The 27,601-nt window shown below is 33.1% G+C and overlaps 1 protein-coding gene across 3 annotated transcripts in view; it reads right to left on the bottom strand.

Moving 5' to 3' along the window:
* The window catches only part of Mvl (solute carrier family member malvolio), a 140,619-nt gene that overhangs the window by 11,189 nt on the left and 101,829 nt on the right, over window positions 1-27,601 (bottom strand). For all 3 annotated transcript variants that reach the window (XM_089093298.1, XM_089093296.1, XM_089093297.1), the window contains exons 11-12: window positions 18,382-18,605; window positions 13,603-13,813 (exon numbers count right to left, since the gene is read on the bottom strand). In XM_089093298.1, the coding sequence (XP_088949424.1) occupies window positions 13,603-13,813; window positions 18,382-18,605 (435 nt within the window). The remainder of the gene's footprint in view (window positions 1-13,602; window positions 13,814-18,381; window positions 18,606-27,601) is intronic.

The following is a 27,601-nucleotide window of genomic DNA, read 5'->3' as shown; positions in this document are numbered from 1 at the left end:
TTAATGTACACACAAAGACGTAAATAAATATAATGTTCATTTATACATTTGACGTTGGACGATCTATAAAGTAAGACCAGACTTGAGGTTATTTTCCCGGGAGAAAAAAATCTCATCTACAATTTAAAATATTCTCAGTGAAGTGTAGTAGAATTCAATTTCCCTACTGAAAACTACCAATGAACACACTTCATTACTCAGTTCTCCAGAGAAAATAAAAATAATCCATTTAAGCACCATATGTCACAAAGGCATGAAAAATACAAAGTTCGATTCTCAATATGCCGGTGGACGATAGAACATGCCATACCCTACCATTCTATACTTTATTGGAACATAGAAAAGTTCTAGTTCAATTTAAAATTTTCTCAATGAAGTGAAGAAAAGTTCAAGTTCTCTACGGAATTTTACCAAAGAACACAATTCAATTCTAATTTCTCCAGAGAAAACAAAAATCTTCCACTTAAGTTCTTTATTTTACAAATACATAAAGAAATTTAGAGTTCAATTCTAAATTTTTCGATGGAAGATATAAAAAGTAATACCATACTGGTGAAAATTTTCACAGAAGATAAAAGTCTAGTTCAATTTAAAATTTTCTCAAAGAAGTGAAGAAGAATTCAAATTCTCTTCTGAATTTTACCAAAGAACACAATTCAATTCTAATTTCACCAGAGAAAATAAAAATCCTCCACTTAAGTTCTTTATTTCACAAAGACATAACGAAATTTAAAGTTCAATTCTAAATTTTTCGGTGGAAGATAGAAAAAGTAATACCATACTTCCTATCTTTACCTCGACTATAAGGCTGAAATTAAATAACGTCCCAAATTTTTCGATGAAGATGAATAATTTCAAGTCATGTTCAGAATTTGGCCAATGAACTTATTTCAGTTCCACTGCCGTCAGTGAAAACAAAAATCCGAAGATGAGGATCTTTGCGTCCAACTGACATAAATCAGTTTGGAATTCAATTCTAAATCTTTCGATGGGCGATAGAAAAAGTAATATCATACTAGTGAATATTTTCAAGGAAGATAAAAGTTCTAGTACAACTGTAAATGTTCTCAACGATGTGAAGAAAAATTCACGTTCTCTACTGAATTTTACCAAAGAACAAAATTCAGTTCTAAGTTCAATATAGAAAATATAACTCTTCCAATTCTTGTAAATATTTCACAATGACATATGTACAGTTAGATACCTAGTAAATATTTATAGGTGAAAAATAGAAAAAGTAATACCATACTTGTGAATATTTTCCATTAAGATAAAAAGTTCTGGTTCAATTTACAATTTTATCAAAATAGTGAATAGATGTTCAAGTTATCTTCTCAATTTTACAAAAGAACAAGATTAAATTCTAATTTCACAATAAAGAATAAAAATCTTCCACCTCATTTCACCATTTCACAAGGACATAAATAAATTTCGAATTAAATTATAAATTTTTCGGTGGAAGATAGAAAAAGTAATACCATACTTGTGAATATTTTCAAGGAAGATAAAAAGTTGTAGTTCAATATAAAATTTTTTCAAAGAAGTAAAGAAAAGTTCAAGTTCGCTTCTGAACTTTACCAAAGAACACACTTCAATTCCAATTTCTCCTAAGAAAATAAAAATCTTCCACTTCAGTTTTAAGTTCCACAATGAAATAAAGAAATTTAAAGTTATATTTTAAATTTTTAGATGTAAGATAAAAAAAGTAATACTTTGATTGTGATTATATTCCATGAAGATAAAAAGTTTCACTTTGTTTATAATTTTTCTTAAATTCAGTTCTAATTTTTGTCAAAGAGATGAAAAAATTTAAGTTCTTTTCCAAATTTTTCATAAAAGATAAAAAAAGCTAAATACTGATTGTGAATATTCAACATGAAGATAAGGAACTCCACTTTAATTCAGAGATTTCTCGAAGAAGTGCAAAATGTTCAAGTTCTTGTCTTAATTTTATTAAAGAATTGAAAAAATTTAACTAAAGTCATAATATAAGGAATTAAAATGAAAAAATCTTCCATTATTAGTTATAGTTTGTCAAAGACATAAAAATTTTAAGTTCAGTTCAAAATTTTTCTGTAGAAGAAAGGAAAATTTATACTATGATTGTGTTTATCTTCCAGTGAAGATAAAAAGTTTCACTTTAATTCTAATTTTCTTAAATTCAGTTCCGATTTTTTGCAAAGAGATGAAAAATTTAAAGTTCTGTTCCAAATTTTTCATAGAAGATAGAAAAGGTTATACATTAATTTTGAATATTCGACATAAAGATAAGGAGCATCACTTTAATTCTGAGTTTTCTCGAAGAAGTTCAAAAAGCTCAAGTTCTCTTCTGAATTTTCTTTAAGAAGATAAAAAAATTAGCTTAATTCTGAATTTTTCTAATGAAAATAAAAAAAACTTCCACTTCAGTTCTTAATTTCTCAAAGACAAAAAATTCAAAGTTCTCTTCTAATTTTTCCAAGAAAATAAAAAGGTTCTACTTCAGTTCTGTTTTTTCTCAAAGAGATGAAAAATTTAAAGTTCTATTCTAATTTTAAATTAAATTTTAGCTCCTTTGTCTTATGGATTTACCCCTCAAATTTTTAAATTAGAAAATGAGGGACTCGTTCTATTATTAAAGGCAATCGTTCAAACTCGTTCATCTAACCTCCAAAACAATAGGTTAGGTTAGGTATAAATAAATATTAATAAATAAATAGAAACATTTATACATGTTTAAGTTTGGTTAGGTTAGTTTATCTTATCATGAGCGCTCCTGATAAGTTAACCTAACCTTTTCTGGCGAGTATGGTTAGGTTAGGTTAGATTAGTTTAGATTAGGTTAGGTTAGGTTAGGTTAGGTTAGGTTAGCATACGTACGCTTAACTTAGGTTAGCTTAGGTTAGGTGAGAGTCATGTAAAAAGTTAGGTGTATGTTTAGGTTAGGTTAGATTAAGTTAGGTTAGGTTAAGTTAGGTTAGGCTAGGTTAGCCTATGTCCGCGAAGGTACGTAGGCTAACCTAGCCTAACCTAACTTAACCTAACCTAACTTAATCTAACCTAACCTAATCATACACCTAAATTTTTGCCTGTCTCTCACCTAACCTAAGCTAACCTAAGTGAAGCGTACGTAGGCTAACCTAATCTAGCTTAACATAACCTAATCGAACATAACTTAATCTAGACTAACCTTACCAAACCATACTCACCCGAAAAGGTTAGGTTAACTTATCATGAGCACTCATTATAAGATAACCCAACCTAACCTAACTTAATCATGCAGAAATGTTTCTATTCATTTATTCATATCTATTTATACCTAACCTAATCTATTGTTTTTGAGGTTAGATGGTTGAGTTTCATCGATTGTCTTTAATAATAGAACGAGTCACTCATTTTCTAATTTTAAAATTTGAGGGGTCAAAACATAAGACAAAGGAGCTAAAATTTAATTTAAAATTAAAATACAACTTTAAATTTTTCATCTCTTTGAGAAAAAACCAGAACTGAAGTGGAACCTTTTTATTTTCTTGTAAACATTAGAAGAGAACTTTGAATTTCTTATTTCTTTGAGAAATTAAGAACTGAAGTGGAATTTTTTTTCATTTTCATTGGTAAAATTCAGAATTAAGCTAACTTTTTTATCTTTTTTAAGAAAATTCAGAAGAACTTGAACATTTTGCACTTCTTCGAGAAAACTCAGAATTAAAGTGTTGCACCTTATCTTCATGTCGAAGATCCAAAATCAATGTATAACTTTTTATATCTTCTATGAAAAATTTGGAACAGAACTTTAAATTTTTAATCTCTTTGCAAAAAATCGGAACTGAATTTAAGAAAGTTAGAATTAAAGTGATAATTTTTATCGTCACTTAAATATAAACACACGCCGATTATAACTTTTCATATCTTATTTATAAAATTCTAGAACTCGACTTTAAATTTTTATTTCTTTGAGAACTTAAGAATAGAAATGGAAGGTTTTTTCATTTCAGTTCTTAAACTTAAGAAATAAGTTAACTTTTTTCTCTTCTTTAAGAAAATTCAGAAGAGAACTTGAACATTTTGCAATTCTTCGAGAAAGCTCTGAATTAAAGTGGAGTTCCTTATCTTCATGTTGAATATTCACAATAAATCTATAACTTTTCTATCTTCTATGAAAAATTTGGAAAAGAACTTTAGATTATTCATTTCTTTGAGAAAAATCAGAATTGAATTTAAGAAAAATTATAAATAAAGTGAAACTTTTGATCCTCATGGAATATAATCACAATCATAGTATTGCTTTTTCTATCTTTCATCTACAAATTTAAAATATAACTTTAAATTTCTTTATTTCATTGTGGAACTTAAAACTGAAGTGGAAGATTTTTATTTTCTCTGGAGAAATTAGAACTGAAGTGTGTTCTTTGGTAAAGTTCAGAAGAGAACTTAAACTTTTCTTCACTTCGTTGAGAAAATTTTAAATTGAACTAGAACTTTTTATCTTCCGTGAAAATATTCACAAGTATGGTATTACTTTTTCTATCTTCCACCAAAAAATTTAGAATTGAACTCTAAATTTCTTTATGTCCTTGTGAAATGAAGAACTGAAGTGGAAGATTTTTATTTTCTCTGGTGAAATTAGAATTGAATTGTGTTCTTTAGTAAAATTCAGAAGAGAACTTGAACTTCTATTCACTTCGTTGAGAAAATTGTAAATTTAACTAGAACTTTTTATCTTCCGGGAAAATATTCACAAGTATGGTATTACTTTTTCTATCTTCCACGGAAAAATTTATAATTGAACTTTAAATTTCTTTACGTCATTGTGAAATAAAGAACTGAAGTGGAAGATTTTTATTTTCTCTTGTGGAATTAGAATTGAATCTTAATCCTTTGTAAATATCATAAGAGAACTTGAATTTTAATTATCATCTTAAAGAAAATTTAAACTTGAACTTGAACTTTTTATCTTCTGGGAAAGAAATCACAAATGCGGAATGAATTTTTCGATCGCCCATTGAAAAATATATAATTGTGCTTTGAATTTCTTTACGTTTTTGTTTCAAAAATAACTGAAGTTTACGTGTTGTTTGGACACTGGAGAACTTAGACTGTAGTTATGTTCATTGGTAAAATTCCGAAGAGAACTTGAACTTTTTTATCTTCTGTGAAAAATTTGGAACAGTATTATAAATTTTTCATCTCTTCGAGAAAATATTCACAAGTATGGTATTACTTTTTCTATCTTCCACCGAAAAATTTAGAATTGAACTTTAAATTTCTTTATGTCTTTGTGAAATAAAGAACATAAGTGGAATATTTTAATTTTATCTGGTAAAATTATAATTGAATTGTGTTCTTTGGTAAAATTCAGAAGAGAACTTTAATTTTTCATCACCTCGTTGATAAAATTTTAAATTGAACTAGAACTTTTTATCCTCCGGGAAAATATTCACAATTATGGTATTACTTTTTCTATCTTCCACCGAAAAATTTAGAATTGAACTCTAAATTTCTTTATCTCTTTGTAAAATAAAGAACTTAAGTGGAAGATTTTAGTTTTCTCTGGATAAATTAGAATTGAAGTGTGTTCTTTGGTAAAGTTCAGTAGGGAACTTGAACTTTTCTTCACTTCGTTGAGAAAATTTTAAATTGAACTAGAACTTTTTATCTTCAGTGAAAATATTCACAAGTATGGTATTACTTTTTCTATCTTCGAACGAAAAATTTAGAATTGAACTCCAAATTTCATTATGTCTTTGTAAAATAAAGAACTGAAGTGGAAGATTTTTATTTTCTCTGGTGAAATTAGAATTGAATTGTGTTCTTTGGTAAAATTCAGAAGAGAACTTGAATTATTGCTCACTTCGTTGAGATAATTTTAAATTGAACTAGAAATTTTTGTCTTCCTGGAAAATATTCACAATCATGGTATTGCTTTTTCTATCTTCCACTGAAAAATTTAGAATTGAACTTTAAATTTATTTATGTCTTTGTGAAATAAAGAACTGAAGTGGAAGATTTTTATTTTTTCTGGATAAATTAGAATTGAATTGTGTTCTTTGGTAAAATTCATTAGAGAACTTGAACTTTTCTTCACTTCTTTGAAAAAATATAAAATTGAACTAAAACTTTTTATCGTCCGTGAAAATATTCACGCGGATGGCTTTACTTTTTCTATCTTCCACCGAAAAAATTTAGAATTGAACTCTAAATTTCTTTATATCTTTGTGAAAAAAAGAACTGAAGTGGAAGATTTTTGTTTCCTCTGGAGAAATTAGAATTCAATTGTGTTCTTTAGTAAAATTCCGAAGAGAACAAGAACTTTTTTATCTTCTGTGAAAAATTTGGAACAGTATTTTAAATTTTTCTTATCTTCGACACAGATCTGAACTAAAGTTGAAAATTTTTATATTATTTGGAATAATATAAATGATCAATGACTAATTTCTTTTTCATTGAGAAAATTCGGAAGAAAACTTGAACTTTCCTTGACTTCCTTGAGAAAATTTTAAATTGAACTAGAACTTTTTATCTTCCGTGAAAATATTCACAAGTATGGTATTACTTTTTCTATCTTCCACCGAAAAATTTAGAATTCGAAAATTTTAGAAGTGAACTTTAAATTTTTTACGTCTTGGTGAACTTAAAACTGACGTGGAAAATATTTGGAGCCGAACTTAAAATTTTTTCATCTCTTGAGAAATGTCGGAACTGAATTTAAGAAAATTTAGAATTAAAGTGAAACTTTCTATCTTCATAGAAAATAATCACAATCATAGTATAACTTTTCCTATCTTCTATGGAAAAATTTAGAACTGAACTTTAAATTTTGTATGTCTTGGTGAACTTAAAGGTGACGTGGAAGCTTCACCTACGAAATACTAGGAAAGCTTAGCTCAGAAAAGCCTGAAATATCGAACCTCTCACCCCAAAACTCGAAGTTTCAGACAACAAACACCTTTGAGGGACTAACAACCCTAGCTATTAAAAGTCAAAAAAGAAAACTACAACTCCCAAATAATAATTTTCTGAAAATACACACCTATGAAATGCTAAGAAATCTAGCTCAGAAAAGTCAAAAATAGCAAACCACTCAATCCCAAATCATAGGTTTCAGTCAACACACACCTACGAAAGGCTATGAAATCCAGCTCAGAAAAGTCAAAAAATAGCAACCCACACATCCGAAATCCTAGGTTTCAGACACCACAAACCTACGAAAGACTAAGAAAACGGGTTATGAAAAGTCGGAAATAGAAAATTGCATACCTCAAATCATAGGTTTCAGACACCACACACCTATGAAATACTAAGAAACCTTAGCTCAAAAAAGCCTGAAATAGCAAACTATTCATCCCAAATTATAGGTTTCAGACAACAAACACCTATGAGGGACTAAGAATCCTAGCTCTGAAAAGTCTAAAAAGCAAACTACAAATCCCAAATCATAATTTTCTGACAGCACACACCTATGAAAGGCTAAGAAACCTAGCTCAGAAAAGTCAAAAATAGCAAATTAACCATCCCAAATCATAGGTTTCCGACAACACATACCTAGGAAAGGCTAAGAAATCCAGCTCATAAAGGTCAAAAAGAGTAACCCACCCATCAATACCCCTTGTTAACTGACATAACCCTTCAAAACCGTGCAATGAAATGTAGCAGAGAAATGCCCGCCACTGCAATTTACGTATCCCGGATCTTGAGCTTTAGCCAGTATTAACATAAAGAATGCTCTGAAAACTTTGCTCAAGCCAGCCTGACAGCACAAATTACACACCTCAAATCATAAGTTTCAGACAACACACACCTACGAAATACTAAGAAACCTTAGCTCAGAAAAGCTTGAAATAGCAAACTACTATTAATCCCAAACTATAGGTTTCAGACAACACACACCTATGAGGGACTATGAATCCTAGCTCTGAAAAGTCCAAAAAGCAAACTACAAATCCCAAATCATAAGTTTCAGACAACACACACCAACGAAAGACTAAGAAATCTAGCTTAGAAAAGCCCGAAATAGTAATTTACATATCCCAAATCATAAGTTTCAGTCAACACACACCTACGAAAGGCTAAGAAATCCAGCTCTGAACAGTCAAAAAGCAAACTACTCATCCCAAACTATAGGTTTCAGACAACAAACACCTATGACAGTCTAAGAAATCTAGATCAGATAAGTCAAAAATAGTAATTTACATATCCCAAATCATAAGTTTCTGAAAACACACACCTATGAAAGGCTAAGAAACCTAGCTCAGAAAAGTCAAAAATAGCGAACTACTCAGCCCAAACTATAGGTTTCAGACAAAAAACACCTATGAGGGACTAAGAAATCTAGCTCAGAAAAGCCTGAAATAGTAATTTACATATCCCAAATCATAATTTTCTGACAAAATTCACCTACGATATACTAGGAAAGCCTAGCTCAAAAAGTCTGAAATAGCAAACTACTCATTCCCAAACTAGAAGTTTCAGACAACAAACACTTATGAGATACTAAGAATCTTATCTCTGAAAAGTCAAAAAAGCAAACTAAAAATTCCCAAATTCGATTTTTCAGGCAACACACACCTATGAAAGGGTATAAAATCAAGGTCAAACATGTCAAAAATAGAAACCCATCCATCCGAAATTATAGATTTCAGACAACACATACCAACGAAAGACTAAGAAATCCAACTCAGAAAAGTCAAAAATAGCAACCCATACACTCCAAATCATAAGTTTCAGACAACATACATCACCGACAAACGGGGCTGGGGGAGAGCCTTTGTGGGTCTGGGGGGCCGTTGAGGGCGGGCCGGGTGGTCGTTTGGGAGCTGGGGGGGACCTTTGTGGACCTGTAGGTTCCTTGGGGTTGGGGTTTGGGGTATTGGAACCCCTTGGGGTTGGGGATAGAGGACCTCACGACACTGTTCAAATGGAACTTGTGTATTATAACGATCACAGAGTTTCACCCTCGAATCCTCTTCTAAAATCTCTTTAAAAATCATCTTTTAAAATGTCTCTAACTGTTTCGCCGAAATAATTCCCTAAAATAATAATTTGTTCTGAAAAGATATAATAAAGCCTTAAAAAGTATTAAAAAATATGGAGGGGAATCTTTGAGGGCCCGGGGAGGGCCTTTGGGGGTCTGCGGGCTGGGGGGAAGCCCAGGGAACCTTGGGGGACGGTTAAGTTCCTTCAATTTGGGGGTTGGGGTATCAGAGCCGTTTGGATGGGGTTAGGGTGATCAGGGCCCTTTTGGGTTGGGGTAGAGGACCTCACGACACTGTTCATATAGAACTTGCTTACTATAACGACCACACTCAAAACCTCTTCTAAAACCTTTTCTAAGATCATCTTTTAAAATGTCTCTAACTGTTTCGCCGAAATAATTCCCTAAAACCGTTTCACCCAAATAATCCCTAAACGTAATCTCAGCATGTTCCTTTTGTTTTTGGCATCCCTGCGCTTTCACATTTCAAATTTCTAGGAAACCCTTTCCTACGTTAATCTCTTCATCTCATAAATGTTCCTAGCTACACTATTAAGGTTTCGTTAGAATATCAATTTATCTCTCCGACTTAAAGCTCAGTGAAGCCGTATTTAAAAATAGAATTTCTATCTCTTTAGACTCCCACTTAATTCCAAGATAACAATTGATGTCATTTCTAATTCCTGACACTAAAGATCAATGAAGCCCTATTTAAAAATAAAATATTAATTTGTCTCTCTGACCTAAAGAATGTTTATCCCTCAGACCTAAGATTAAAGAAGCCATGTTTGTTTCTTAATCCCCCTGTCGTGAATCAATAATTCCCCGCCGAGTATGTAAATCAATTTCTCAGGTTAGGCTAGACTAAAGATCAAAGAAACCCTAATTTTTCTTAATTCCCCTGTCATGAATCAATATATTCCCCTAGCAATTACTTAAATCATGCCCTCAGGTTAGGTTATCCTAAAGATCAAAGAAGCCATGTTTGTTTCTTAATTCTCCTTTCGTAAATCTATACATTCTCCCCCACCGATTATGTAAATCAATTTCTCAGGTTAGGTTAGCCAAACAATCTCATGACATTCGCGTCGAGCATGTACATTCTCACTGACAAAAACCATAAAACAGACATAAATTGCTGTTGACATCCATAAATGTGAGAAAGTTCCTGTTTTTTCATTCTCACTGACAAAAACCATCTCCCTAGGGACTCTATGCCCAAATATGGTGCCCCGTCAGCATTAAAAAAGTTGTAGGTGGCAGCAGGGGTGTCGCGTGGGGTCAATAGGGGCATCTCTACTATTAAAAGTTCTAGCGCCCTTTTTAAGTGACAAAAAATTGGAGAGCAACTTGGCCCCCTTCCACACTCATTTTTTTCCCGAAGTCACCCAATCAAAATTTTGAGATAGCCATTTTGTTCAGCACAGTCAAAAATCTAATTAATATGTCTTTTTGGATGACTTAATCCCCCACAGGGCTGCAAGTTATGAAATTTGCCCATTGTTTATATATAGTATTGGTTATTGGGAAGTATACAGACATTTTCAGGACGGATTTTTTTCTGGTGGGGGGGGGGCGGGAGGAGGGAGTTGCTCGGGAGAATCTTTCCGTTGAGGATGTTTTCTTGGGGTAAGGGACATTTCTATGAAGGGGGCACCGGATTTCTTAGCGTTATTTAAAAAACGATCAGAAATTAAATTAAAAAAAACAAGTTTTTTCAACTGAAAGTAAGAAGCAACAGTAGAACTTAAAACGGACATAAATTATTACGTATATGAGGGGGTTCACCCTCAAGTCAATACCTCGCTCTTTACGCTACAGTTTTTTTTAGTGCTTTCAAAAGAGCTATATATTCTAATTAGCCGGCCTTTGTGATTCAGGGGTTTGTGATTTAAGAAGAGTTTTAACTTTAGTGTAAAGACAGTGCTATTGAATAAGGGGAAAACCCCCTCATATACGTAATAACATATACGTAATAAAAAAAACAATCAAACAGTTCGTGGTAACGAACTGTAAGTAAGGAGCGACCCGGCTCAATAGTAACCGAAACTCTAAAAAACGGAATTTTGATACCAATAGATACATCAGAAGAATTAGATTTTTATGCTGATTTCAAATAGTTAAGTTTTATCAAGTTTAGTTTTACCCATCAAAAGTTACGTGCCTGAGAAAATTTGCCTTATTTTCGAAAAAAGAGGGAAATACCCATAAAAGTCATAGAACTTTAATGAAAATCACACCATCAGATTCAGCGTATCAGAGAACCCTACTATGGAGATTTCATGCTCCTTTCTGTAAAAATGTGGAATTTTTTCTTTTTTGACAGAATAAAGATCACGGATGCGTATTTATTTGTTTTTTTTTCCACAAGCCCTAGAATATCGTAAGAGGGCCCATTCGAACAGAAATTAAAAGTTATAGTGCCCTTTTTAAGTGACCAAAAAAATTGGAGGGCAACTTGGCCCCCTCCCACGCTCATTTTTTTCCGAAGTCACCAAACCAAAATTTTGAGATAGCCATTTTGTCCAGCACAGTCGAAAATCTAATTAATATGTCTTTGAGGATGACTTAATCCCCCACAGTTCCCGGGGGAAGGACTGCAAGTTATGAACTTTGCCCATTCTTTACACATAGTATTGGTTATTGGGAAGTATACAGGCGTTTTCAGGAGGAATTTTTTTCTAGTGGGGGTTCGGGGTCGGAGTTGGGGTTACGGGGGAGGATATTTCCATGAAGAATATTTCCTTGGGGGAAGGGACATTTCTATGAAGGGGGCGCCAGATTTCCCAGCATTATTTAAAAAACGATCAGGGATTAAATAAAAAAACAATTTTTTTCCACTGAAAGTAAGGAGCAAAATTAAAACTTAAAACGAACAAAAATTATTACGTATTTAAGGGGGTTCGCCCCCTAGTCAATACCTCGCTCTTTACGCTAAAGTTTTTTTAGTACTTTCAAAAGAGCTATGTATTCTAATTAACCAACCTTTGTGATTCAGGGGTTTGTGATTCGAACAAAATTCGAACTTTAGCGTAAAAAGTGAGGTTTTGACTAGGAGACGAACTCCCCAATATACATAATAAAAACATACGAATATAGAAATTCTTTACGTAAGTTAATTCGTAAGTTACGTCAGAACAAAATTTCGCGAAAGCCAATTAGCCAAAAAAAGGAAAATTAATATGCAAATTTCGTTTTAATTATTCATGTACGGTGAGCCAAAATCAAAGCTGCATTAATTCAAAAACATTCAGAAATTAATTAAAAAAAACAAGTTTTTTTTTAAACTGAAAGTAAGGAGCGACATTAAAACTTAAAACGAACATAAATTATTCCGTATATGAAAGGGGCTGTCCCCTCCTCAGCGCCTCGCTCTTTAGGCTAAAGTTTGACTCTTTCTCACAACTTCATTTTTTAAAACAATAAAAAACTTTAGCATAAAAAGCGAGGCGTTGAGGAGGGGACAGCCCCTTTCATATACGGAATAATTTCTGTTCGTTTTAAGTTTTAATGTCGCTCCTTACTTTCAGTTAAAAAAACTTGTTTTTTAGTTAATATAAGATAAAAATCACTGTTAGAGACAACATTTTTAATGTAAGCTTCCAATTTATTGCCTAAAATTTGCCGAGGATCTGAAAGATCCCCCTGTGGATCTGAAAGACAATCTATGGCAAATTTTGTTCTCTTTGTCACTTCCTTTTAGCCTTAAAATAACTTTTTGTTTCAGAGGTGCTATTAATCAAGACAATTACTGAGCTGATTCAAGCTTTAAAAGAGCTTAGAATAGAAGTTCAATCGAATCGCCAAGAAATTCGCAGTCTGAAGGAAACTCTTGAAAACTGTGATATGTGTAAAGGTAAGTCTTATGTGTTGAATGATAATTCAAACTCTATTTAATGAGTGCCAGGGGCCGATCCAGGATTTTTTTTAGGGGAGGGGGGGGGGGGGGTGCAAAATAGGTTGATCCGATAAACTTACGTTAGGACCAAGTTTAATTAACGCAAACTTGAGTTAATTAATTAAATTACACTAATTTAGACTATGCTAGGGGGCGCCCCCCTTGCCCACCCCTTGTGGATCCGCCCCTGATGGATGCTTGGAAACATGGGTCATTCTCAGCACAAGCTGATACATTTCTCATTCTTGTTTTCCTTATTTTTTATTTGTTATAAAATCTTCAAATATTATATTGTTTGCATCCCTAACAGCAAGCCTGAAAACCCGTTAGAAAAGACAATCTCAATATATTTTTCTATTTTTGTGGAATAAGGTCTTTCCGCCAGTAACTCGTTCGACTAGCTTAAAGAAACTCAACTAGTTCAGTGGCTTTGAAAAATCAACTTATGGCTATATGGCTATATTTACTTCATAGGAGGTTGTGGGGATTCGCTACAAGGTTTCATTCGGGACTGAGTCTATAGCAAAAAGACTACCCCGCATAATTTATATGCACTTTTAACAAATGAAGACACCTTATCCAGTGTTGACAGATATTTCTTATACAGATCCTCAAACAAAGAATCCCGTAAAAAAAGCCCTGATTTTGGGCACAACAATTCGCAATGTACATAGTTGAATGTACCTTATCTAATATACCTTGTCAAACATAGCTTACAGATGAATCATTTTTTTTTCAACAAAATGCGATTTACCTTTGATTTTAAACAGAAAGAGCCGCCAAGCGAAACAACCAAATGCACGACCAAGTACCCAATTAGCATAAAGTAAAACAAAGCTCCAAGAGCAATGGGTAGAAATATTGCTGGATGGAATGGATAAGCGTCAACTATGCTGAAGACAACGAAATAAATATTAATTGATATAACGGCAAATCCAAGGCACATAATAACAATCTTGTTAAACCTGAAATAGAAAGATAAATTTAAAATTATTTTGATAAGGCAATTTAACAAGATTAGCGGCACTAATGAAATCCGATACGCAAATATCATAAGAATTCCATTTGTCACAGAAATTGTCATTTTGGCATTCCATTTGTCAAAGAAATTGCTCATTTGTCATAGAAACTCAAACCTATCTCATACAACGGTTGAAACTTCTCTTGGAGGAGTTTGACTTGTAATTTTATGGAGTTTTCTAGAAGTTATCTCGACCGGGAACTTCTTCCATCTGGACACTCATCACCGGATGACATTTTCAGATAGATATTCCTTCCAAGAAGTGTATCAAGGCATGATACAGCAACTGAATACACAGTTAATTACCAATCGAAGTTAGCCATTACCGTCCCAAAAAACGCAATCTAAGGAATATTTCTTTTTAATTTTTTAAAAAGCACGATATTTTTTTTAGTTTTTCAGAACACTGTTTGATGTATTAGAAGTTGAAGCTTCAATTTAGCTATTTAAGCTACTACAAATTAACTCTTTAAGCTATTAATTGTTTTGTCTTATTGATATTCCCGATTCTCCCCAACAGAAAAACGAGAAACAAATCTTACCGTTTAATATTGAAGAAATTTTAATAATAAAAGTTATTTTTTCCTTGACGTGTGTGACACACAGTCTTAGTGGGAACACATTCAAAACAAATAAATGAAATTGATTTTGTTTACTAAATCAAACAATAACAAAGCTGCCCAAGCTCAGCCCCCTCCCGATTCTGTTACGCGTCTGACTTTTTTAACACCCACTTGAAGTTCTTATTTCCTCTAAATGCTTCTTTATGAACCCTTCCCAGTCCGATCGAGGCTATTTTACTGTCCGTTTGAGTCCCAACTAGATTTTCAATTCTAGAATTTTCTAGAATTTTCGGCAAAATATGATACTTCATTGGTACGAAAAATTCTAGAATTTTCTAGAACTCTAGAATTTTCGGCAACATATTATACTTCAGTGGTACGAAAAATTAAGAGAAAAACGGGTTTAATTAAAATAAATGAAATAAAAAAACACAACCGCACATTAATTAATAAAAAAAACCCGAATATTTCGACTCCACGTCTGGGAGCCTTTATGAACGGAAAAAAGGAGAAAAAAGAAAGTTAAAATAAATTAAACACAACATGGAAAGAAAAGACAAAAAAAAACAAAAAACAACAAATAAATAAAAACTCACATCTTAATAAACTCCAAAATACTGTAATCACTATAAAAACCTGAGTAATCACACAGAAATAACGAACGATTGTGTCTGTACATCCGATTGTAAGAATGAGCCATCCTAACCCTTCGTTCATTATAGCATTAAATATCTGAATAGTTTGTATACTTTTTATTAGCACCAATAGGGGACACCATCATATTACCAATAGGGGGCACCATTGTATTAGCACCAATAGGGGGATCATAAAAGGGAACCAATAGGGGGAGGGGGCAGAAGGGGCCGTTTTGTAAGACTTAGATTTATTAACTGCTATTTTGACCTAAGAAAGTTCAACAGATAAAGTTTCAGTATGTCACTTTATAGCTTTAACATAGATTCACCAATGAGAAGGAAGGTAATTTTTTTTAATATAAGAAAGATGGAGGCATGGAGCTAATATCAAGGTGGTAGAGAAAGCAGAAAGAGCGTTATTCTGTGAGGCTATTGACCAATTAACTTGTTATTGTATAGTTTAATACGGTTGCCTTGTTCCTAAAGTATACTATAGTTTGGTTAATTGTCGATGGCAAGAAGAAGGAGAAGATGAAAAGCGAAGTATTCACGCAGAATTTATCTGAAGTCAAAAGGAGATTCTTTTAGACTCCAAGTGCTGGTTTTCAGAAGAAGAAGAAGCAATGGATTCCCTAAAATTACATTAAATATATACAAGATCTATTACCCAGGTGCTAGAACTTGGGAACAAATTAGTGTCAATATACTCTTTTCAAACCAAGTTTTCATCATTTAAATTGTCTTCTTATGTAGCACACATAGCACTGAAATCAATGAAGAAAACAAACATTCACAAATATTGGCTTTTTATCAGCAGTTGTGCTCTGTAACTGACAACAACAGAGTATAGCTGTGCTCTGGCATAAATTATGTCATATCAAAACAAGCCAAAAATAATTGGGCATTTTAAATAACATGTTAAAATTTCATAGGAAATTTCATGATTTAAATTGGTGGTAGTGGACGTAATAACAGTGGTCACTTGAGTGATATCTTACTCTATACATAATTTCAACAGATGAAACTTTCAATGAAGAGGGAAAAAACATCTTAACGAAATCCAAATGGTTTTTGTTGGGATTAGGGGTGCTTTAGGGGAGGGATAGAGGGGGCACTTTCCCCCGGAGCAGAAATTTTACGGGCGCAAAATTTGAAATAAATTATCTAACGGTTATAATCATTTTGTATTTTGTTTTAAATAAAGTAGAGGGCGCAGTAAATACATGAAAATAATTAATGGATTATTTATTAATTAATAAAAAAATAATTAAATAACTTGAATATTAAACAAAAAAATAATTAAAACACAAATTATTAATTTATTAATAAATTGAAAACAATTCTGTTAATTAATGCAAATTTTGTTTAACTTTGGCCTGAAAATTTTGTGGGAGATAGGGGGAGGGAGGGGGGGCTATTCAAGATTTTCCCTCAGGCGCAAGAGAGGCCGGGACCGCCACTGGTTGTGATTTTTTTTTCTTTTGCTATTCTTTAGCTTTTGGCATGTAGCAACCTCTAGACGAACCGCAACCAACGATTGTATCTGAAGGCAGAGGACCGACGCAATAATTCATCAACTTCTTAACAATTTTTCAGAGCACATTAATGAAGTTCAGTACTTGGCTACCAGATAATCTTTTCTTCTTTTTTGCTTTTATTTAGCAAGTTCTGCTTCTGAAGCTATTTACCTATAGCTGACAGAAATCGCTGTTTTCTGTCTGTTTAGCTCCGCGCGATAACCTACCGTATAGCTTCACGCTATCATCTAGACGACATATTTTAAGAAGTAGTGTTAAAATATTTATATTTAACTAAAGAACCATCACTTTCGTACTGAGCGGTAAATAGTGTTACCTTCTTCTTTAGGTAAAACCCAATCAGCGGCTATTACTTACCCGACACGCATCCTTTGTTAAAAAGAAACATTAGTTTCGGATACAGAAGCATCAGTGTATGTTTTTGTTTTTATTATCATGGTAACTTATTTAGTGATTTTTTTCTAGCCATGATTTGTGGACGAAATTTTGAGTGATTTTTGTCTTTGGCTATTTTTTTTCAAAATTAAAATAGGGCCTAGAAATACTGACGTTTAGATAAAATAGAACATTCAAACTCCGAAATGGAGAAATTTCCAGCAACGGATTTCACAATACTTTTCATGAATATCATCACTTAATGGCATTTTTTCATGATAAACTGCGCCTTGAGAGCATGAAAATACTAAGCGTTAACAGCAACGTAAACTCAAATCTTCTAGCGCCTAAGTAGCTCAAGTCAAGCTCTTTTTCCACTACCAAACCCGCTTTCACTTTTATCTTCTTTCCCTTCTCTTTTCGCTTCCCCATTTATCTCGTAGCGCAGTTTTTCGCACTTTTTCCCGCAGTATATTTTTTTTTTTTACCTTTTCTTCAGTCAATTCTACAGCACAAACATAGGATTGGAAGCTTTTCACCGAATATATATAACATTGCATAATTCTAAGTTCACACAGATAAAATTGCTGTGATAGGCCACGTTTGAGAATTGCAGCAATAGGCAATTTTAATTTCTTTATATTCAGATAGGATTTTCTTCTAGGGTTTTTGCTACTTTTTAGAGAGAAAAAGAAAATAAACAGCAGTTTACACGACAATCGAGTTTTCGCTTAAAACAAGTGCTACGATCCACAAGAGATAAACTTTTTGATTTATTTTTCTATTCATGGTATTTGGACTATTTGTGGAGTGACTGTTTTCTTGATCCAGTGGCAACCCTGGTACAGGACGTACTACTAAAACACTTGCCGCGCAGTAGGCAATTTTAACTAAAACAATTGCAGCAATAGGCGATTTTAATTTCTTTATATTCAGATAGGATTTTCTTGTAGGATTGTTGCTGCTTTTTAGAGAGAAAAAAAACAAACAAACAAATAGCAGTTTACACGACAAGCGAGTTTTCGCTTAAAACAAGTGCTACGATCCACAAGAGAGAAACTTTTTGATTTATTTTTTTTTCTATTCATGGTATTTGAACTATTTGTGGAGTGACTGTTTTCTTGGGCCAGTGGCAACCCTGGTACAGGACGTACTATTAAAACACTTGCCGCGGCTTGGTTAAATTTGTGATTGAAGTGAACCACATGTCGATTTGTTTATAATACTAGCGAATATTGTTTTTTTTTCTGTGTGCAAAAAGAATTCAGAAAGGTCTGATGATTATAATGGTTATCAAAAAATTGTACACAGCGAAATGTTAGTTAGAACACTTGCATAACATGCAAGTTTTGGGTTACCCTTAGTATAAACAAAAGATGAAAAAAAAGCTAAACTACTTACAGTCCATTGACAAATTCCCCCATAATTTTTGGGGAACAAGTAAAAATTAGAGTTGGAAGAAGTGCAAAAGGTAGCTGCAAACTCATAATAGCATTCAGGAGGTCATTCAAAGTTGTTAATTCCCTAATCTGAGCAAATATAGCAATAAGCAATGCTGGCAGAACTGCAATAGAACGAGTCAGCAGAACCCGTTTCCATCGGGGCCATTGCAAATTCAAAAAACCCTAGAAAAGAAAAAAGACTTACAACTGGTACATGGTAAAACATACACTGGTAAAATGTTTGCTCTGCCAATAAAATTCTAAAAAAAAGTTCATCATTACGAAAATTACATTTTGTACCCTTTATTATATGATAAATGTAAAGTCAACGTAAGTAGTATTAAGGAGACAGCGTACCAGCCGTCGTTTAACAAAGATCAGAATTGTTTCTATTGGAGGAGGGACCACTGTTTAGCGATTAAAGGTAATTTTATTTTTATTTATTTATTATATAAATATATATTGTTTAATTTATTTATATTTCGCTAAATGTGTTCTTTTTTTGTTACTAGTAGTACTGGCTGTTGTAATACGATTTTTTTTTCGTTGCTTTTTTTTCGACGAGTCGTTTTGTTTGTTTTTCATTTTATTTATTTCTTTTTCTTTTACTTTTTTTAATATTATTTTTTTCTCAGTATTATTGAAATAAAGGCTATGTGAGTGTTATAATTGTGACCCGTTGGTGTTAGTACATTTTATGTCTTCTCACAGGCGGCTACATATCATAATAGTTACACTACTTGTTTAATTAGTTTTATCAACTTCAAAATTAGAAATCACAATATGGATTACTAGGAGACATTGTGGAAATCAAATTATTTGGCATAACTTAGATACGAGCTTCTTTAGAAAAAAATGCTAATGCAACCTGATGTTCAGGGCCATTAAAAAGGGGGGGGGGACGGCTAAGCTGTCCTGTGTACCGTGGTTCGGGGAGAGCGCCACAGCTGGGGATTCTGAGGCTTTTTTTATGTTTGAGTCAAGAGAGGGCGCCGTAATTAATTTTGCACGGGCGCCACCAACCTTAGGAACGGTCTTGCTGATGTTAACATTGAAAACACCCAGAAACTTACAAAGTGGAACGGTATTGTTAACCAATTGGAAACCGAAATAAATAACTTCAATGTTTTTTACTTTGTTGTAAATTTGATCTCAAATTTTCTGTTATCCCTAACATTCCATAGAAATTGTTAACTCAGTCTCAATAAACTTAAGAGGTTGAAACAGGGACTTGACTCTTGGTTTCAAAATATTTGAAACTGAAACTGGAAAAAGCAGAGTATAAGCAGGAGATTTCAGTCACTAGAACAAAAGTTTGAGTCAACCAAGTGTTGAAAATATATTAGAAGGTGCGCAAATATGAAGTATGAAAACCTAACCTGCAATCGAACAAGTTAATAGAACTGACTCATTTCCTGGCCCCATTCCAACAGGGCCACTGCAGATTCAAAAAACTATAGGAATGAAAAACAAAAAGACTTAAAAGGCAAATACACGAGAACAAGAAAGAAAGATCAAAAGAGAAAGAGGTGGGGGTGGCAGGAAGGCTTTGGCAATGGATAAAGACTTACTAAGCGACGCCATAACATTTGCTGGAATGACACTCCCTATGCACACTATACCGAATGTGGGCATACTGGGTAACACTGCTACAGCACCAATTCTCATAAGGCTGGAAGTTGGTCCCTGGATTTGCCATTTTTACGCTACATCACAAGATTATTGTCTATTTATTTTTCTTTTTACAGACCCTTCCCTAGTTCTATAAGCAGTTGCTTTTTATCTATTACGTGATTAGTAAATGTCACGTTTTCTATTCTTCATATTCATTTATTGTTCAAGTTATTGTAGCGTATTTTATTCCACATCCCTGAAAGAGTGGAGCGACAAAAAATGTTTTGGCGTTGTTACCCAAAGCCTTCTAAACACTGTGATACCTGCGAAATTAAAATCCTCGTGAATATATTGCTACATCACAAGCGTAATATTATGGATTTATCCTAAATTTTATGATTAATCACAATACTGTACTATTTATTATTATAAATATCAATTATTTCAAACATTAAGTATAATTCATGAATACTAGCAATGATTATACAAGAAATTATAATTAATTACGGTTTATTATAATATTATAATACAATAAACTATATTAATATTTTACTTGAACAGATCACTCATCGACTTAATTTAAAAAAAAATAAGATAAATAAAGAAAGCTTGAAGAATCTGCAAAACCTTTCAAAGTCACGTGTCACATGAAATAGCGCATTCCAAGGTCATGTAATATGTCAAAGTCGGTGGCCAGCGTTTACCCCTCCCCCCACTCGGAAAATACCCCCCGCGGAAAATAGATAGATAGACAAATAAGTGTATTTTAAATCTAAATATACGGCCATGAACTCAGTAAAATAACATAAATGAATATAGTGAATGGGGTGTGTGTGTGTGTGTGTTCAACCCCCCCCCCTCCCAAAAAACGCCCTACCCACGAAAAATACCCCCCCCCCTTGGAAAATACCCTCCCCTCCTGTGGAAAATAACGTTTTTAAATTGGAAACTTTTATTTGAGTTTTTTTTTATAGTTTTAGTCAGTTTTTTTTTTTAATTTAAGTCAGAAAGTAATTCTTTCACGGTATATGGCCACTAAAAAATTACAGAAGAACAGCGAGGTATCTATAAATTTTGTTAACTAAAAAAAAAAAAAAAAAAAACAATCTAGTATAAATTAAATGTAATTTTTCATTTCAGTGTTTTTTGAGGAAACATCAGTGTCGACCCGAAAGCATTACAGTTTCTGCCAAAGTGAAATTTATGCAACCTGGGACTAAACAAGCCGAATCGTTGGGTCAAGCATGCCGGCCCAACACTAGGAAATTTGCATCTGTTAGGAAGCGACCATTTCAAATGCAAGATAATGTAGGTCACTAGTATTGCTGATATCAGGATGTAATACACTCACTGGGATATTTCATAGCTCCATCGGGAATCCCCTCCTCCAACCCCCCCACCATAAAAAATCCCTCCTGAAAACATCTGTATACTTCCCAATAATCAATACTATATGTAAACATTGGGTAAAGTTCATAACTTGCAGCCCTTCCCCCGGGAACTGTGGGGGATTAAGTCATCCTCAAAGACATATTTATTAATATGTCTATATTAATCCCTCCTGAAAACGTCTGTATAGTTCCCAATAATCAATACTGTATGTAAACAATGGGCAAGGTTCATAACTTGCAGCCCTTCCCCCAGGAACTGTGGTGGATTAAGGCATCCTCAAAGACATATTTATTAAATTTTCAACTATGCTGAACAAAATTTTGATTGGGTGACTTCGGGAAAAAAATTAGCGTGGGAGGGGGCCAAGTTGCCCTCCAATTTTTTTGATCACTTAGAAAGGGCGCTAGAACTTTTAATTTCCGTTCAAATGAGCCCGTTCAATCTGATGGCGTTATTTTCATTAAAATTATATGACTTCAAGGGGGTCTTTTCCCTTTTTTCCGAAAATCTGACAAATTTTCTCAGGCTCGTAGCTTTTGACGGGTAGGACTAAGCTTAATGAAACTAATATATTTGGATTCAGTATTATAAGCCAATTCTTTTCATGTTTCTATTGGTATCACAATTCCGCAAGTTTAAAACTTAAAACAAATATAAATCACTCTGTATATAAATGAGACTGCCTCCTTTTTGACACCTTGCTCATTAAAAAAAGTTTTTTAGCGCTTTGAAAAATATTTTTTGTCCAATTGCAAATTTTTCTAAAATAAATTTGGAAAAAAAGCAAAACTTCATAATAAAGAGTAAGGAGATAAAGAGGAGACAGCCCCTTTGATACAAACAATAATCTGTTCAAATAGGTTCCAAATCTGTTCCTTGCTTTCAGTTGAAAAGCTCTTTTTTTATTTAATTTCTGATTGTTTTCTAAATCATATCAAGGCCTAACCAAAATATAATTTGAGGTACCGGTCCCATAAATTCCTGGTCAATTGCTTTTAAAATGTGTTATTCAATAATTGTACATTTATTAGTAACGTTCCAAGTTTAAATTTATAATTTGAATTTTAGATAAAATTTGAATGTACTTAAAAAATTGATAATGAGTAGTAATTTTGGTGAAAAGTCCTTGTTAATTTTGTCACTAATGAATTTTGGTTGGATGAAAAGGAGGATTATTATTTGGATGGATGAAAATTCTGTGAGTCTTCTGATCTTCTACATAACTGAAGCCATCGCAACCTCTACAATAGGATTTTATTATTGATAAATACATTACAGATCTTTTTTTTAAATACATTGAAGTACTTCATATAAATGAAAAAGAAAATATTACCATTGAAAATTGCTGAAAACTAAAATCCTAGCAGTATTTGCCACCCCACAGAAATTTCATGGCGGGGCTGAGGTTGACTACGAATGGCAACCGCCCTCACATATGTAATAGCTTCTTTTCGTTTTAAGTTTTAATGTTGCTCCTTACTTTGAGTTGAAAAAACTTGTTTGATGTTCTTTATTTAATGAAGATTAAGAGGCAAACAATTTTCTAAAGGCAGTAGATGTCAATTAAAGTAAAAGTTTTTAAAAATGAAAAAAAGTAAGTAGTTACAAAAAATACAGAAAGCAATAGCCAACCTACAAAAACTAAGGTACAAACTCCCAGCATTAAGTTCTGTTGAACAATGCCAAAGCGTTGGACAGATATTTTTAACAATATCGACAGTTTTGAACTTGGCTATCAAACACCAAAATATTTAATGCCTTTAGACTCAGTGTTTATAAAAAGTAACACATTATCAAAGTAGTTTGTTCAAAGTAAAACATCAAAACTCAGATTAAGAAAATCAAATAAAATTTTTTATTCAGTACTTATAATTTAATTTTGGATGCCAAAAGCCAGTATATTTGACACCTTTAAACTTCATAACTGTAAAAAATTAAATTTTTTTCAAAGTGACAACTAAATAAATACCATCACTCCTGGAAAAAAAATTGATAATAAAACATAAAAAACGTATCCGTTCAGGGGGAAAATACAGAAATATAGCATTCCGCCCAGGGGAAACATTTCTGACATTTGTTCATACATCAGCTCATGGGTACTCTTGCAATGCAATCGAAAGTTGACGGCATATTTTTACCGAAATCGTCCCTTATTAAGTTTTTTCCTTGTGTTTTCTATAATTATGTAAACTTTCTTGTGTTCTAATAACTACACTAATTACTAACAAGCTAATACATATTTAAGATCAAACAGTTCGTGGTAACGAACTGTAAGTAAGGAGCGACCCGGCTCAATGGTAACCGAAACTCTAAAAAACGGAATTTTGATACCAAAAGATACATCAAAAGAATCACATTTTAATTTTGATTTCAAATAGATAAGTTTCATCAAGTTTAATTTTACCCATCAAAAGTTACGCGCCTGAGAAAATTTGGCTGATTTTCGAGAAAAGGGGAAAAGACCCCCTAAAAGTTATAGAAACTTAATGAAAATCACACCATCATATTCAGTGTATCAGAGAACCCTACTGTAGAGGTTTCAAGCTCCTATCTACAAAAATGTGGAATTTTGCATTTTTTGCCAGAAGAAAGATCACGGGTGCGTGTTTATTTGTTTGTTTGTTTTTTTTTTTCCCCAGGGGTGATCGTATTGACCCAGTGGTCCTAGAACATTGTAGGAGGGCTCATTGAAACGGAAATTAAAAGTTTTAGTGCCCTGTTTAAGTGACCGAAAAAAATGGAGGGCAACTAGGCCCCCTCCCACGCTCATTTTTTTCCCAAAGTCACCCGATACAAATTTTCAGATAGCCATTTTGTTCAGTATAGTTAAAAATCTAATAAATATGTCTTTTACGATGACTAAATCCCCCACAGATCCCAGGGGACGGGCTGCACGTTATGAACTTTGCCCATTGCTTACATATTGTCTTGGTTATTGGGAAGTATACAGACATTTTCAGGAAGAATTTTTTTCTGGTAGGGGGGGGGGGGCTGAAAGAGGGGGTTAATCGGGAGAATCTTTCCGTGGAGGATGTTTCTTTGGGGTAAGGGATATTTCTATGAAGGGGGCGCCGGATTTCCAAGCATTGTTTGAAATACGATCAGAAATTAAATTTATAAAAACAAGTTTTTTCAACTGAAAGTAAGAAGCAACATTAGAACGGAAAATGAACAGAAATTATTACGTATATGAGGGGGTTCTCCCCCAAAGTCAATACCTCGTTCCTTAAGCCAAATAAGAGCTATAAGAGCTCTTATGGCTCTTAAGCCATAAGAGCTATTTATTCTAATTAACGGCCTTTTTGATTAAGCGGTCATTTTTAAAGAATTGGAACAAAATTCGAACTTTAGCTTAAAGAGCAAGGTATTGATTAGGGGGCGAACCCCCTAATATACGTATTAAAAATATATGAATAAGTTCGTTACGTAAGTTATTTCGTAAGTTACGTATATTTATTACAACTAAAAACGTTCGTAAATAAAATTAAACAAGTTTCTAGAAAGCTATTTAACCAAATAAAATTAAATTAATATGCAAATTTTGTTTTAATTATTCATGTACGGTGAGCCAAGATCAAAACCTGCATTTATTCAAAAATGTTCAAAAATCAAATAAAATAAACAAGTTTTTTAAACTGAAAGTAAGGAGCGACATTAAAACTTAAAACGCACAGAAATTATTCCGTATATGGAAGGGGCTTTCCCTCCTCAACGCCTCGCTCTTTACGCTAAAGTTTGACTCTGTCTCAAAACTTTATTTTTTAAAACAATAAAAAACTTTAGCGTAAAGAGCGAGGCGTTGAGGAGGGGAAATCCCCTTCCATATACGGAATAATTTCTGTTCGTTTTAAGTTTTAATGTTGCTCCTTACTTTCAGTTAAAAAAAACTTCTTGCTTTTTTTATTTAATCACCATAAAAAGCTGATTCTTTGACTGATGAATGTTATAAATAGTTAGGCTCTTATATTTTCGTTATTGACAAGGATCGTTATTTACTTACCATTCATTTTTTTTTTGTTTTTTTTTTTTGCTCCCTCCAAATCATATAGAAAAAATTTTTGGGGAAAATCTGTTAGGGGTCACTCAGTCATATATTAGAACTTATATTTTTCCTTATTATGGGTCATAATCTACTGGAAACCAGCCAACAATGGGGCAACAAACATTTTTTCCATGGTTTTTCCTTATTCTGCTCTCTTTCCTTTGGTTTCCTTATAATTACCATATAGTCCCAAATTTCCCGGTGGGTGCCATGACCCCCCTACCCCCCCTTGCCGGTGCCCATGGCCTCGTTAAGCCAAAACTGAGTAGAAATAAATTCAAATAGTTTTCCAAGCGTAAAACTACCACAAATCACCATAAATAAATGAATTGAACCCAAAACGAACAGCAATAACAATAAATAACCTATTCAAACTCAAAATAGCAACCATTACCATGAGTAGGGCTGACAACCCCCACACCTCCTCAAGACCAGAAAGTAATTTTCACTTTACTGAAAACAAAATACATTTTAAATGTTTTAATTTTTCTGACTTCAACAAATAGAGAAATATTGAAACTATAAGGAACAGATAACAGAATATGTATATCAAACTGACAATACACGTTTTTTTTTTCAGGAGAGTGAAAATTGGTCTAAAGAAGACCTGGGTGTTGTCAGCCATACTCTTTTTACCTTTTTCTCGTTTCGAGTTTGACTAGGCTATCTATTGTAATTTATGTTAGTTTTGGGTTTCATTTAATGGTGATTTGTGGTAGTTTTACACTTGGAATATAAGAAAAACAAACTCGTAGAATTTGACAACGCTTTTGTTCCTAAAAACTTAATCAATTTAGAATGTGTTGGTTCTCAAAGCCAACAATCTTTTCGAAGGATAGCCAAACCTTCTTAAACTGTTTGGTACCATATGTTTTAGCTTAATATTGCTGATTGTTTGCTTAAATTGTTTTTCTTCTTCATTTTTTTTGTTAATTTGGCGTCTACCACTGGCAAAAATTATAGAGAATCACAATGAGCCTTTTCAACACAAATGGATTTGTGTTTTTTTTCTTCTAAGTTTTTAAAACACTTCTGGTGTACAAATTCCTCTTTTTCCCGTTCCTTAGCACTTTTCAACAAAACTATAAAAAAACTCAAATAGAAGTTTTCAAATTTAGAAACCTTATTTTCCACAGGGGGGTATTCTCCACGAGGGTATTTTCCACAATGCGTTATTGTGGTATGGATTTTCCGGTGTCAAAGAGAGAATGGTGAAAAGTTATTAATTCTGAGTCGATTAGAAGTGATATGCCAAGTAGTGATTGTCTTCCTGCATCTGCTTGGCATGGACATTACTCGTCTATTTTTTACAATGTTAATTACCGTGTGCAACCTTTATATTTTCATTCCCTTTCTGATATTTTTTGCACCCGTCTATAACAGTAGACTTGCGTTCCTATTTCTCTCTCATCTGTAGTAGATGACATTCTGAAACTCTAATTAGACAACGTTAATAGTAACGGCCTATCTCGTTATAATCTTTTATTTGACTGCTCCCCCCTAAATCGCTATATAAACTAATATCCTGAAATTTTTATTTGAACTTCTAGCGTACTGGAGAGTGTTTGTGTGGTACTGTTTCTTCAATTTCAGAGAAAGAATATTCTCTCTTTATTTGCTCTTCTTACCGGCCAGCTGCTTTCTTTTGCACTTTTAGTGAGGTTCTTGAGCATGTATTACTACCTTTTGTAACTAATAATTTGCTTAAGAGAGATAATAAGTTTGGACTTAAGCCTGAATTAGGTTGTCAACACATACATTGCGTATTATATTCTTTGCTCTTTGAAAATTCTTCCTAGAGAAAGAGTGTATATCTTTGTTCTTTGGATGTATCAAAAGCTTTGGATAGTGCATGTCATAGTCAGCTTTTTTCTGCTCTTGGTAGTAGTGGTGTCAATCTATCGGTTATTTTACTTCTTCAGTACTGGTACTCTGATTCTTTTCTTTGGCTGAAATCTGTGCCAGCATCTAATATTAAATTGAAAAGAGGTTTAAGGCAAGGTGGAGTTTTATCTCCGACCCTTTTTAATTTGTGTATTTCAGGAGTTCTGGGAAAGATTTCGGCTACCTATCTCTCCTGTTTTTCTGATGTTTCCTACCTGGCTTACGCTGATGATCTATGCTTATAAGC

The sequence above is a fragment of the Artemia sp. Qi Xiang Cuo genome, chromosome 8 (genome assembly GCF_049724085.1).
Source record: "Artemia sp. Qi Xiang Cuo chromosome 8, ASM4972408v1, whole genome shotgun sequence".
Lineage (NCBI taxonomy): Eukaryota > Metazoa > Arthropoda > Branchiopoda > Anostraca > Artemiidae > Artemia > Artemia sp. Qi Xiang Cuo.
The sequence above is the reverse complement of the archived record's forward strand: the minus strand, read 5'-3'. Positions and strand labels throughout refer to the sequence as shown.